The sequence below is a fragment of the Sceloporus undulatus genome, chromosome 5 (assembly GCF_019175285.1).
Source record: "Sceloporus undulatus isolate JIND9_A2432 ecotype Alabama chromosome 5, SceUnd_v1.1, whole genome shotgun sequence".
Taxonomy (NCBI): Eukaryota; Metazoa; Chordata; class Lepidosauria; order Squamata; family Phrynosomatidae; genus Sceloporus; species Sceloporus undulatus.
In genome coordinates, this window is record NC_056526.1 from 2,550,947 (window position 1) to 2,565,954 (window position 15,008).

Here is a 15,008-nt window from a genome sequence, read left to right on the forward strand (position 1 = left end):
ATTTGTCAGTTTGTCTTCATTCACCCATTCCTACTCTGAGATTGAGGAAACAGCCCCTTTCCATTCCCTATTGCACAATGAGATAATAAATTGCCACATTTACCGATGCTTGGTTGGTTGCACAATGTTGGTATTCAGCAGAAGGGTAGAACCTTGCAACCCTTGTGTACCTCCATGAATTAATGCAATGTATGAGATAACATTACTCATTTAATCATGTTTGGTGAAGGGGAAGGCAGTAGAAAAAGAGGCAGAGGAGGAGCGAAGGAGAGAGATATGTAAATAAATCAGGGTGGATGTACAAAATGGGAGGCATTGACCTTGGATGATGTGTTAATACATGTTGTAGTTTGGGAATCTCCACTTTGGATATTGATATTTGTCAGTGGAAGAATAGATATTGATGATATTCAATCTAGCAGAGAGGGACAAAATAAATCTCCTTTATTGCAAATCGGTGTGACAATTTTCTGAACGAATGGGAGCATTCCTTGCAATTTATGTGTGAGAGAGGATTAAAAATGGCAACTGTGGACTTGGAGAATTAGTTTAGTTTTTCAAGTAAAAAGTAAAAGCAGTGTATATAAAAACTTTGGATTGTTAAGTGGAAGTCTGACTCTATATTATATAGGGCTCTTGTAGCACCTTTGAGACCAACTGCGTGGAAGAAGCTGTAGCATAAGCCTTCATAGATCTGGCCTCCAGCTTCAGAAGTGTTGCCCAGGAAGGACCTTTATATTCATACCGAATGAATAGTGGTAGAAATGCAGAAAATTTGAGTACGGTGGTGAGGTGACAGGTTTAGTTTTAACTATGTCTTTTAGGGATAAAGGCAGAAGGAAAGATGTTTGCCTAAGGTCAGGGTGGGTGGATGACCATAGGAATGGTGGAGGGGATTTGGGGGTGTGGTGGGTGCAGACTAGGAACCAGAAAAGAGATATGAGGCTGGGATGTTAACCAGGATTATAATATGTATAGTATGTCTCCTGTTGCTGGATTGGAGTTTGTGAATTCAGCTATTTCTCTTTCCAATCTTCCCCCCTTTTTGGCTCAGGACATACTATCCTGAGGTCAGACATGGAATGCCCAGGGAAGGGTTCTGCAACAGGTTTGATCTATTCCTATTTCTAACATCTGATTCATGTGCATTTATTCTCCGGCTCAGAGACTGGCCTGTTTGCCCACTGTAGAATGCTGAAAGGCATTGTTGACACAGAATTATTACTCCAAGACCAGGCCCCTGATCACCCCATATATTTAATGTCAAGGTAATATTAAGAGGGACAGTGGGATGGGTGACCTAGAATTCACACCAGTGAGCAAGTCTTACCTTTTTACATTCAGAAAACCGATTAGGTCTAATATGGAGGAAGAGGGCACCCACCGTGATGAGATTTCCCAAGTGCCCAGCATAATCCCTTTTGTCTTCAGAGGGTGATGAAGAGATCCTGGCCATAGAAGGGAACTATCTGTGCATACACTGAAAAAGGAGGTAATGCAAATCCCTTTCTCTGTTATTCACACCAGTCACCCAACCATTTACTACACCTCCAGGCCATTCTTTAACTCCTGGAAACCCATTGTCCCTTGGTATCTGCACCCAAGACACAGTTTGGGATATAAATATTGGGGCTAAAATAGCAGTTCTCTGGGCTAGTTGTAAGCAGAGAGGCATGCTGTCGGTTTCTCTAGCCACCTCAATTCACTGGTTATTCCCATCTGTCTAGGCAGCGATCGAGTCCATTCCTGTTCTGGACATCATCTATTGGAAGCAAGCCTCAGCAATTGGTAAAGTATCACCATTGGCAAGACTTCAAACTACAGTTGTCCTCCCACATTCTTTGGGGTTAGGGATGAAGGATTTCTGTGAATGTGGCAAAACCACAAATAAAAGAACACTATTCTTTTTGCCTTAGAGAACACATCTCTGGGAATCTCCAGATTTTCCAGTGCAACTCTATGGAAAACATCTGCCAGACGCTGATCATAGAATCATGCTGGGGGACCCACAAATGCCTAGAGAAGTGTTTTCCTTAGGTTTCCCAACACCATTCTATGGTCATCCTCAGGCCGAGTTGCGCTGGAGGACCTAGTGTTTCCTAGAGAGGACATAATAATTAATACCACAAATAATCAAATCCACAAAAGTCAAAGCCACATATGTGGCCAACCTCCCCTCTCCCAACTCTGTCCCTTAGTTTTTGTGTGTGCGTGTGTGCTGTGTGTGTGTGTGTTGGTTATTTCCTTAATCAAAATGCAAAAACCTATTTGGCTTTTCCTCTAGAGTTCTGTGTGATTTGGTATACATTTGGGTTGATCTCAAGGACCTTATGGTTACCCTGGCCAAAGTATAACTCTCAGTTCCCTTAAAACATATGAATTTGTGGGTGCCTTCCAGGACACCCAGCATTTTGGGTAACAGGATGGTTTATATCACACTGGAGGATGAGAAGTGCAAGTGCCTCTAGTATTGTGAGTTATGTGATCAGGTCCTGTGATGGCATTTCCTGAGTAAAGATACAGGCAGAGTTGGCATTTTGGGTTATGGCAAGATCTTGTACCAGTCTCTACATGTAAGTTGTGTGTACTTCTGTAAGGAAGCAACTGTTTGAACAAACATGAAAGTGAAACCACAAGGACTCATGCATCTTTGGTAGACCCTGGATTGGGCCGATAAATGTTCAAAAAGAGAGTTTATTGATTTTGCTTGGAAAAACTCTGGCCAAGATCCAAGTGCCAGGCAATCTGGATACAAGGAGCCAGGAAGCAAAGAGAAACTTCAAGTCTCGATGTCCTCATATAGTTTTCTGAGCTTTATTCCTGGAGTCAAGCATCCCTTTCAGGATGAACTGAACAGCTGCTTTCAAGACGCATCCCTCATGCATAAGTAGTACATCTTCAGGTCACATACTGCATCCAGCCATTGCGCATAATCTGAAAGACATCCACTGAACATTGTCTGTGGTTTCCCTATACTTTTTTGTCTTAATGAGGACAAGACAGAAGTTTGCAGAGTTCTCTGTTATGTCCCTAACAGAAGACATCTTTTGCTCGATTTGAAAACAACTGAGTGGAGAAGGAGAACAAGGAGGGATGTATTTTGGACAGAGTCAATATGCACTGCTACTCTGCCCTAGCTAAGTCCCAAAGGAAACTTATCCACCTTGGAGGTCATGAATGGGGTGAAACTGGACCCCTTGAGATGGCTTTCAGTTTTCACTGAGGAGTCTGTAGGTATTCAATGGCCGGGGTCCAACATCACGCATGTGTACTGTAATTCTACACTCACACAGGCACACAGTGGTTGCACTATACAGTGAACCCTCCGTATCCACTGGGATTTGGTTCTAGGACCCACCCACCCTGGATAACCAAATCCAATACAATGACGTAGTAAAATTTTGTAAGAAGAAGACTAGGAATGGGAAGGGCAGCTAAGAAAGAACTAGAAAGATGCTAAGAAGTGAAGATATACAACTGAGCACTAAAGTTAAAATCATCCAATCCTTTGCATCACCATGTATGCATGTGACAGTTGGACAGTGAAGAAAGTGGATAGGAAGAAAATCAACACAATTGAGATGTGGTGCTGGAGAAGAGGACGGAGGACACTGTGGGATGGCCAAAAAAGTCAAACAAATGGGTTCTTGCACAGATCAAGCCTGAAAATTCCTTGGAGGCCAAGATGATCAAATTGAGGCTGTCATACTTTAGACACATAACAAGGGGGCACAACTAATTGGAAAAGACAATGGTGCCAGGAAAGGTAGGAAGAAGTAGAAACTGAGGAAGACCACAAGCCAGATGGATAGACTCAGTTGGGGAGGCCACAGGCCATTGAGTCCAAACCACTGCTCCTCAAAGCAGGATCGCCAACTACGGCACCCCTAATGGCAGGTAGCTCTCCAGCCTCTTTTTGAAAACATCCAAAGAAGGAGACCCTCACCAACTCTCTAGGACATTGCATCCATTGCCAGACCACCCTAACCATCAAGACGTTCCTTGTAATGTTCAACTCAAACCTACCCGCAGTAATTTCCCATAATTACACCTGGCCCTATCACTGGAGCAGCAGAGAACAAACCTTCTCCTTCTCCTCTGTGAGAATCCTTTTATTTATTTTTGTTTTATTTTATGGTATTTATACCCCGCCCTTCAGCCCAAATGGCTCTCAGACTGGCTTAAAATTATTGTTTTTAATTAGACGGTTCCCTGTCCTCAGGCATACAATCAAAAAGACATTTCACAAAAGGAGAAGAGAATGGTGATGGGAAAGGAGAGGAGGTCCAGTGGTTCTTCTCTCCCTCTGAGGCCTGGACCAAGGCAGATGGACTGGAGGGAGGGCTCTGCTTCTTCAGGCTGGCCCTGATGGAGCTGGGCCTGCCTGGTCACTCCCTCACAGGCCTTGAGGACACTGATTCAATATGACATCCCTTCACATATTTAAACATGACTTTCATGCCCCCTCTTAACCTTATTTTCAACAGGCTAAATATCCCCTGCTTCCTAAGCTACTCCTCATAGGGCTTCATGGTTTTTAGACCTTTCACCATTTTGGTCTCCCTCCTTTGCACACGCTCCAGATTCTCCACATCCTTTTTGAATTGTGGTGCCCAGAACTGGACACAGGATTATTCCAGGTGAGGCTGACCAAAGCAGAATAGAGTGGTACTATCACTTCCCTTGATCTAGATACTATACTCCTTTGGTGCAACGAAGAATCACATTGGCTTTTTTAGCTGCCACATCACACTGTTGACTCATGTTCAACTTGTGATCTACTAGGACTCCTAGATCCCTTTCACATCTTCTGTTGTCAAGCCAGGTTTCCCTCATCCTATATCTGTGCATTTCATTTTACTCTTTCTCTTCCATTGCTAATGAACTTTTATTGTTTGCTTTTTACTGCCTTTTCTCTCTAGTTCCTACATAGCCAAAAAGGAAAGTGGCTATGGAGATGCCTCCAGGACAACTGAACTACAATAGAAACAACATTTGGTATAAAATGTATTCCTGTGATTCTGACATTGTCACTTTTTCTTCTCTTGTATGACTTTTTTCAAAACCTATTTTGCTTGATGAAGAAGCCAGTGGAGCTTTGAAAACTTGCAGGATGCATTTTGTGCATTTCAGTTGGCCAATAAAAGTATGGTTCTTTTCTGGATTTTGGATTCTGCTGCATTCTTCTGCAGGGCAAACACAGCTCCCCCTGAATATGCTTTTTAACCTGTAATCCTTATTATTTTGTAAATGATTTTGAGTCCCATCCATGGGGGGGGGGGGGGTAAGGGGGGGGGGGGGGGGGGGGGGGGGGGAAGGGAGGAGGGAGGGAGGGCGGGGGGAGAAAGAAATCTCTATGCCTATCTCTGCATGCCCAACCCATGCAGTCTGAGCTCCTACTCACCATATCCGCTGTTCAGGAAAGCACAGGCACTGCCTTTTAGATATTCAAGAGATGATCCTGGGCCCCAATTCATGTAGCTCACTGCTGACTTATCTGTCCACCTAAACTCTCCAGTCTGCAGAAAGATCAAAAAGTTTCTTTCTTTCTTTGAGCCCAAATTCTCATTAGTGTTCCATTGTTCTAGTGTGCTGTGGTGACCTGGCACATGTTGCGTCAAGGGCCTGTGTTTATGTGAGGAGTCTTGCTGGGCGGCTCCTTACTGTTCTGCTGTTCCTTTGTGTGTAGGCCCATGTCCTCTGCCTGAGCAGATGGTCTCAGGGCAGCAGGATGTCTGAAGAGAACAAGTGAATCTGAGATTTCAAGCCTTATCGCATACGTTGAGACACTTTCATTCTCCTTTGGTCGAAGAATCATAGATCATGGAGTTGGGAAGAGGCCTCAAGGGCCATCCAGTCAAACCCCATTCTGCCATGCAGGAACTCACAAGCAAAGCCCTCCCTGTGAGAGATGGCCATTCAGCCTCTGCTTAAAAACCTCCAAGGAAGGAGACTCTACCACCCACCCACCAAGGGAATGTGTTCCACTGTCAAACGGCCCTTACTCTCAGGAAGTTCCTCGTAATGTTCAGGTGGAATCTCTTTTCCTGTAGCATGCATCCATTGTTCCAGGTCCTGTTCTCTGCAACAGCAGAAAACAAGCTTGCTCCCTCCACAATATGACATTGTCTTGTCCATGTATATAAACTCTGCTTGTGTTCACTTTGACAAGGATTTTGAATCCAGCACACACCTTTTTTCTTGACACTTAAGTCTCTTCTCATTGAGCTTTATGGTTTTCAGACCCTTTACCATTTTGGTCACCCTCCTCTGGACATGCTCCAGCTTCTCAACATCCTTTTTAAATTGTGGTGCCCATAACCTGACACAGGATTTTTCCAGGTGAGGCCTGACCAAAGCAGAATAGAGTGGCACTATTACTTCCCTTGATCTAGAGTCTGCATTCATTGATGCAGCTTAGAATCAGGTTGGCCTTTTTAACATCCGCATCACACTGTTGACTCATGTTCAGCTTGTGGTCTACTAGGACTTCTACATCCCTTTCACACATATAACTCTGCTTAAGCCAAATGTCCCCCATCCTATATCTGTGCATTTCGTTTTTCCACCCTAAGTGCAGTATCTTACATTTCTCCATGTTGAAATTAATTTGGTTCTTCTTGGCCCATCTTTTTAATCTATTAAGGTCATTTTGAATTTTGATTCTCTCCTCTGGGGTATAAGCTACTCCTCCTAATTTCATGTCATCAGCAAATTTCATAAGGTGTCAAAGATTACTTTTCTCAAAACTATTGAATTGTCTCCTCCTCTTCCTCCCAGTCTCATCCCCTCCTTCTCCCTCCATCCCAAACTTCACATGGAAGGCTCTATTCCTGGCATCCAGTCAGTGCTTAGACAATGTGGCCATCAGAACAAAGGAAGGCTAAGGCTGGTCACTCACGTCATTGCGGTCAGCTAGTCCTATCCAGACACCTTCAGGCTGAATGTCTTTGTCAAGAAGGAATCGACCGATCAAATTCCCCTCTGGCTCAGTCATAATGGAGGCGAGGTGGCTGTTCTTTTTGAGAGCTTGACAAGCCACCTGAAGTAGTTCAAAAGAAAAAAGTATCACTTGAGATATATGTGCAACCTGGCAGAATTCAAACTCAATACACTGTCCAGTTACTAGAGACTTTGGCTGGAATCCTGTGGGTGACCTAGGCAGGGATAAAACCAATTAGACCATCAGAAGTGTTTTCTTGATCATTGCAAAATGAAGTCACCACTACCTCCTTCTCTCTATGACCTCTTGTCCACAGTTTCTTCCAGTGGTCATCTGGTTGTTAGTTGAAGGAAGGGGACAGCTAGCCAGTGTTGGGCTATGTTGTAACAGCAAGAGATTATCCTTTGGGAACTCCCCAAAATCCTGTGAAGGTCCTGGAGAATTAGGCCAGTTCATGCATCCAGGCAAACACAGCCTGGTTGTTTCCATGTTTTTCAGACTCTAAATGTCAAGAGTTGCAGAGACAATGTAGAGTCATAGAATCATAGAATTGTAAAGCTGGAAGAGACCACAAGGGCCACCCAGTACAACCCCCTGCCATGTAGGACAGTCTTGGCTGACTGGAGTAAATGTCCACCAGCGGAGCTGAGTATACAGGGCAGATTATATGGGAGAAGACAATTCTGTAGATAAAATGGACCCAAATCATCTCAGGCTTTAAAGGTAAAAGCCAACACTTTGTACTGTGCCAAGGAACTAAGAGGTAGCCCATGGAATGATTTTAATATTGGTGTAATGTGACCATTTGAAGACAAACCCCAAAGTCAAGCCAATATTCTGTTGGACTTGATATCATCTGAGAGTTTCAGGGAAGAGGTGGGAATGATGGAGGGGGTGGGTTTCTGTCACGCACCATCAGGTCCATTGAAGGTTGTGACCTCTGACTTCTTACAGAATATTAATGCCACATTTGATGTTAACAGCCTTCAGAGGACACTCTTCAAAGCCCTACTTCAGCAAAACACACAAGACTCAAGTCAATTGGACTCAAGTTGTATTCAGTGACTTGCCTTGGCAAAAATGATACAATGGCTTGACTTGCTTGTTTAGTGGTTGATTTGGTGGTGTTATTCACTCTGAGTAGCAGGCAAGACCCACCTGCAAAGTGCAGGGAACATTTCTTGGAAGAGAACAGCAAATGCATTAGGCAATGGGCTTCAGACAGAAGGATCCTTCTAAAGTTCTGGAAAGCTTTGGTAGGATTCTCTGATGTGCAGCAGGAAGAGACTGCCAAGCAGACCTTAATCCTTGCCTCAAGCCCATTGCCTAATGCACTTGCTCTTCCCTCTGAGAATTGCACCCCACCTCCTTTTTTTCTGTTAAAAGATGGCTCTTGAAACTTTCCTTGAAAGTATCTTGCAAGAACTTGAGACTAGCCTGGAGAAGAGAAGGTTAAGAGGTGATATGATAGCCCTGTTTAAATATTTGAAAGGATGTCATATTGAGGAGGGAGCAAGCTTGTTTTCTTACTGCATCCAGCGAAACAGGACCAGAAAAAACCCTGGATGGCAAGCTCCATGGAAAAGAAAGAGTTCCACGCTCACACATTAGGAAGAACGTCCTGACAGTAAGGGCTGTTCGGACGGTGGAACACACTCCTTCCTCAGAGTGTAGTGGAGTCTCCTTCCTTGGAGGTCTTTAAGAAGAGGCTAGATGGCTATCTGTTGGGGATGCTTTGATTGGATTTCCTGCATGGCAGAGGGGTTGGTCTGGATGGTCCTGCAGTTTCTTCCAACTATATGAATTCTATGATTCTATGATGCTATGATGCTATGACTTGATTCTTGAAGATAGAGGGGCTATGCAGACCGCCCCAAAGGGGCGGCATGCAGCACATCCCTTTTTCATCCAGAGTGGGGCCATGGCAACCACATGCCATGGCCCCAATCTGGCCTTTCCAGGGTGCAAAAAGGAGCCACAAAAACGGCTCCTTTTTGCACTGGCTATAAGGTGCTCCTTTGGTGCTGCTTGTATGGACACAGTGCCGGAGGAGCAACATGATGCGTGCACTGTGTGGTGTGGCGCATGTTGTCATGGTGCCCTGGGGGCAGAGCGGGGTATGCGGTCATGTGGACACAACACGCCAACTCTGACCCTAGTTGGCCCCAAGTGCTGGGCTGGTACAGGGCCAGAGACATGAGACTTAACTTGAGACTTGAACTAAAATACTTAAATATATACTGCAAAGGGTTCCAAACTATGGCCTGTTACAGACAGCCAAATAAAGCTGTTTGAGTACAGTGGAGGTATGGTGTTTCAATGATGCATGCGTCCTAAGAGTCCAGAAGTCGCACCAAAGCAAACTCCATCCCTAGGAAGTGGAGCGTGGCTTTTGGTGTGGCTTCTGGACTCTTAGGACGCATGCATTATTGAAACACCATACCTCCACTGTGACTCGAAGCAGCTTTATTTTGGCTGTCTGTAACAGGCCTATGTGTGATTCTGCCCCAGGTGGGTCGTTACATCTGGCCAGCCCTCCTCCTCCTCCTCCTCCTCTTTTTCTCCAAGAGCGAGAACCGAAAACAGCAAAGGGGACGACATACATTTCATGTCACTCAAGTTGGATCTAGGCGGCTTTGCAAAAAGGATGAGGCATTAGGAGTGATTAACCCTGGGACACAGTTGAATCACCTGTGCATTTTTCAAGTAGATCAACTGGTAAAAATAATCAACTATATCTACAGCATAGTCTTATTTGCTGTCAGCATCTAACAGACAAATTGTCCCATTTACAAAGACAAAATGACCCAGGACCTCAGAATGACCCACCACAAGCCCACTAGTCTAAGAATAGAAATATGCCAGTTTGGCATCTTTTCTTGATACACTTTCCCCCATGTTAGAGATTTGGAGATTCATAGTCACACGAGTTGTCTTCTGCACTGCCAAACACTGCTTTCCAGGAGGGGGGGGGGGGGGTGAGTGATCATGACCACAAACCTCCTCCCAAAGCTGGCTGCTGTGTGAATGTGCGTGGCCACAACAGCTGGCTTAGAGAAGGTGTTGATGGCCACAATTATGGAGAGGGGGAGAAGAGCAGAATCACGGCTATTCAAACCATGTGCTGGCTTGAGAAGTGGAACTGTAGTAAAAGGAACTTATTACACAATAGCAGTCATTGAATAGCAGTGAGATTGGGAGCCTATTAAAGGTTTTGCCTGTCCATGAAAAGGTGCAGTGCAGTAACAAACAGAAAGCAAGACGCAAAGTTGTGCGATAAATACCAGTTAAAGTCACTTTCATCCTGTTAAAATTCAATTTTTTATCCTCCTGTGATAACATCTGTGATAAAATAATTGATTACATTATTTATGAAAAAGACGGATTTGCAGATCTAAAGCAAATTCAAAAGAAGAACTAGAACAGTTAATTGGCCTAGTTTAGAGCAATCTAGCATACTACCCAAGAATACAGATGGCTGCTATGGGATAAATAGCCAAAAACTGTATCTGAGATAGCAGGGATAATATACAGTCTAGTGACAATAAGAGGAAAAACTACATTTTACTGACATGCTCATTTAAAGTCGTCATTTCAAGGTGGCTAAATTGCAAATGTCCCTTACGCCCACAGTTATAACAAACTCTAGTGTCCATGGGGCTTAACAGACGGACAGCTCCGTCTCACCCCTCTTTGCCCCGCATCGGTTCTGCAGCCACCAAATGGCACGGCAACGATGTGCTGCCAGAAAGAAGCTGCCTAGAGCAGCTTCTTTTTTTCAGCACCATAAGCGCCATGTGTTAATGTTGTGACACCCTTTCTGATGAACGACATGTACACATTGCATGGTGCATACATTATCATGATGCTGCCCATGTGAACGGCGACAAGCCATGATGGCAGCATCCTCGCGGACTAGGGCTGCTGGCCATGTAAATGCCCAGCCTCATCTAGCCCTGGTTCGTGGTGAGGATGCCACAAAGTACCAGGCCATGTTTCCCTTGCCGTGCTGACACTCTCTGGTCAATCTTTCATTTCTCTCGGCCTTTTAGTTCACTCAAGCCTCTATAAAAAGCCTGCCTTGGCACTTACACTTTGGGTCAGTCTGGAATCAGACAGGAATGTGGCTCGATTTCCCACTGACCTCTCAAACATAGGCTGGCCACCACCCCCAACCTCACGTTTTAGGCAGCCTTGTGGAGCCACTGTCACTTTCATCTTCCCCTCATTGGAGTTCTGCTTCTGGACTGGTAAAGTATTGCCTTACCTACCTCAACCTTGCTACATACTACTACTTTTAATTTTATCAGTTCTTGTGTGTGCGCATGTGTGAATGCTATTGAGTGAGTTATGACTTTCCCCTTTGCTGTTATACATAGATGAAATCCTGGCTATTGTTACTATAGCCCTCTCATTGCTCCCAATTGAGCTAAACCAATTTTCCCATTGGGAACCCCTGGAATTTAGGAAACATCCCCATGGATCCAGAACCTCTGACAGTAGGCCAGGGATGGATTTATTTATTTATTGGATTTATATCCTGCCTTTCTCCCAAAATGTGATTCAAGGCATCTTACAATCATTTAAAAGGATGAAACTAAAACATTAATTGCAAAAGTTTTAAAAAAACATTTTAAAGAATGCTAACATTTAAAACATTAAAACCTAAGTTAAAAAATGGCATAGTGAAAAGCATTATAAAAACATTAAAGCATTGAAACAGCACACCAAAAAATAAAATAAAAATGACCACTTAAGTAAAATTCTCTCACCAAATGCCTGCCTAAATAGGCATGTCTTCAGCTGTCGGTGAAAAGAGCGCTCCTTCCCCTTGCTGTCCCTCTGAATCCCCAGGAGGAATGTCTTACCTCTGCCTCGTCCCATTTCAGTTTTTTCTTGAAGAGCCCGTAACATTTGTCCGCAAGGCTAAACCAGCCGTCGGGGCAAGTGAATGCTCCTGAACCTGCGATGGCAAAGCATGGTCAGGGCTTTAGTCGACGACTCAAGGAGGGGTAGAAATTGTTTGACCTTACCTTCAGATATGGTTGGACTACAACACCCAAAAGCCCTACTCAGCCTAGCCATAGGTGAAGAATAACGGGAGATGCAGTTCGACAATGCCTAGTAGGCCTCACAATTCCCATTGTGGAGGAAAAGGCCAGTTCCTTGGGACTGGATGGCCTTGTGGTCTTCTCCAACCTTGTGGGCTCTTCCAACTTTGTGGTTCTATGCTTCTATTTTGGGTTTTCTTGCACACTGTCACATGCATAGAAGATAACCAGGGTGATCAGAGGTCTTCCTTTTCCTGGACATGTCCTATGTTTCAAGCTAAATGTCCCGGGGTCTGGGAAGAATTCCACAATGACCTCTATTCTGAGCCATAAAACTTTGTCCTTGTGCCACTCATTGCCTCAGTAGGGAAACAATAAACAGATTTATTATTGCTGCCGTTGCTGCAAAGACTTTGCCAGGCAGTAAACATGACCAAAATATTATGCCTGCAACCATACACTCTAATGACTACAGAAAAACCATTGAGCGACACGATCCCAGCATATGGGGAGAGGGGAAGAGGGGAGAAGGCTGTCGCTGACTGTGAGATGGTGTTGTTTATGTGTGTGTGCTTTTTTTCTGATGGAGGTATGGAAAAGAAAAGAGGATCTGGGTTGCACATCAGTGGCATCAAGGGAAAGGGGAATGCGGGGGGGGAGGTGAAAGTGTGCAATTTTGATTGAGAAAGAAGCAGAAGGGATTAGAGAGCAAACAGGAAAACTACAAATGAAAGGAATAATTTGAATGTCAAAGATTTGTTGCTAGCAAAGTTTTAAGCATTTGCTTTGCAAACCAACAAAGCATTTTAATGGAGATAAGTTCATCAGAAAAATATGGTTGAGTAGATCATAAAACACAGTATATGTAATACAGCGGTAAATGAACCCTATGAAATGAATTTATATTTATATTCGGGTTTTTAGCTTTTCTTTGGTAATGCTTTATGTTATTCTTGACTGCCCCACATTTTGTGGTGCCTTGTCCTCCTTTGTGGTTAGGAGACCTGGTCACCCTGAAAATAACTCGGAAGAGACAAATGAAGAGAAATGCTTGAGACAGGTTGAAGGGCTTTTCCAGCTGTTCCCAAATGTTGAGGCTCGGATATGGCTTTGCTGAGGACTGAGCATGGATGACAACTGAGGTGCTGCACTGGTTTGAGAGTTGGGTTTGGATTGACTTGGGTTTGATGCATTGCTCAGCCATGGGCACCCATTGAGTGACAGTGGGCAAGTCACACTCTCTCCCCTTAAATGGAAGGCAATGACAGACCTCTTCTGAATAAGATATCTTGCCATAAAAAAAACCTCAGATAGCATCAACATATTTTTAGAGCCAGTGTAGTGTAGAGGTTTGAGTGTTGGACTAGACATCTGGGAGACTTGCGTGCACCAACACTGCAAAAACAGTATAGTTTGGCACCACTTTAACTGCATTGGCTTCATTCTACGGAATCCTGGGATTTGTAGCTTTGTGAGGTGCCAGCACACTTTGGCATGGAAACTAAAAGCCCTGGGATGCCATAGCATGGAGATATGGCAGTTAAAGTGCTATCAAAGGAGAGCCCTGGTCCACAGTGGTTAAATGCTGGCACTGCTGCCAGAACACTGTGATTTTCCTGCCATGGGCAACAGGCTGGAATCTCAGGGGGGAAAACGTTAAAAACACAGTAGTTTTATTAAGACAAAATGATCCAGTGGAATGCAAGAAGAATTCAAAAAGATAAAATATATACCATCCTGCAGACAGACTGACTTATATTGGTCTCTGAGCAAAGCCCGAATGTAAAAAAAAAGGGGCTAGTGTTACCAATACGTACTAGGCTTGAGAACTGTAAATCCCAAGTCATATATCAGATATATGGGGGTGTCAAACATACAGAGTACTAGTGTATATACAAATAAAGTTCTTAACACCTCCCAGAAGATAAATAAAAGGGATAACACAGTAAGCCCATTACAACTGAGAAAAAACCCAACCAAGACCAAATGCGTTTCGACTAGGAGTCTTCATCAATGGTCAGGATTAGCTGGTGTTACAGCTTGAAAAATATATAATGAAATATGTGGAGACATCCAGTGATAGCAAGCAGGTAGTTGTCCAATTTGGACCTTGTGCAGTACAGAAACTTGGATGTCCCACAGGTAGATACAAGCCCTCTATATTTTATCTTTTTAAATTCTTCTTGATTTCCACACCTTCATTTTGTCTTAATAAAACTACTGTGTTTTTAAATGTCTGGGAAGAATTCCACAATGACCTCTATTCTGAGCCATAAAACTTTGTCCTTGTGCCTCCCATTCCCTCAGTAGGGAAACAGTAAACAGATTTATTTGCTTTAAACCTGTTGTTTTTGGGTTTAGGGTATCACCTTTTTGTTTTCTTCTGGATTCTCAGGAAGCCAGAAGGACTTACCATACATAAAATAACTGGTGGCCAGGAGACCCCAAAGCAAGAGGTGGAAAGAGGAGACCAGTCCCCATTTGCCCCTGAAGAAAGAGAGAAAGAGGGAGGAAATACAGTAATAAGGAGAAATGCCAATTAAGTGCAGTGTTTTCTTTTTAATTATCCATCAAAAACAAACCTTAACATCCAGCAATTTTGGACATAGTCCTGCTGCTTAGAGAAGGCCCACTGAAGCAACCACTGAATGGTGACTCAACACACAACTAAATCCCATTAATTCAATGGCTCTTCTCCATCCAATCCAGGGTCAACCAATTGCCATGGAGCCCCATCACTCCCCCCTTCCAAGCTGAGAAGTGGACCTCTTGGTTCTGCCCACCCCAAAAACGAATGGAAGAATGAGAGAGCCCCAACTTCAGAGTTCACTCACTTCATTGTCCATCCCTTTGTCTTTGCTGTACTCATTTGAAATCCTTTCCTTCTCCACTTTGGAGGACAAATCCTTCTGAATCCTTGATGGACTAACCAGAGGAGAGGGACAGAAGGCCCTGTTGCAAAGAGTAGGAACCACGTCCAGCACCCAACTGAAAAGCAAAGCCTTACATCTTAA

At 43.9% G+C, this 15,008-nt stretch overlaps 1 protein-coding gene across 1 annotated transcript; it reads right to left on the minus strand.

Annotated features, from left to right (window-relative positions):
- Positions 1-2,850: 2,850 nt before the first annotated feature.
- Positions 2,851-14,833, minus strand: LOC121930827 (C-type Lectin CRL-like). Its single transcript, XM_042467728.1, has 6 exons — positions 14,829-14,833; positions 14,408-14,481; positions 11,812-11,906; positions 6,902-7,042; positions 5,405-5,519; positions 2,851-2,934 (listed from the first exon to the last, which is right to left on the minus strand). Exons 1-6 carry the CDS (start codon positions 14,831-14,833, stop codon positions 2,864-2,866), a joined length of 501 nt encoding a protein of 166 aa, XP_042323662.1. The 3' UTR covers positions 2,851-2,863.
- Between the last annotated feature and the right edge of the window lie 175 nt (positions 14,834-15,008).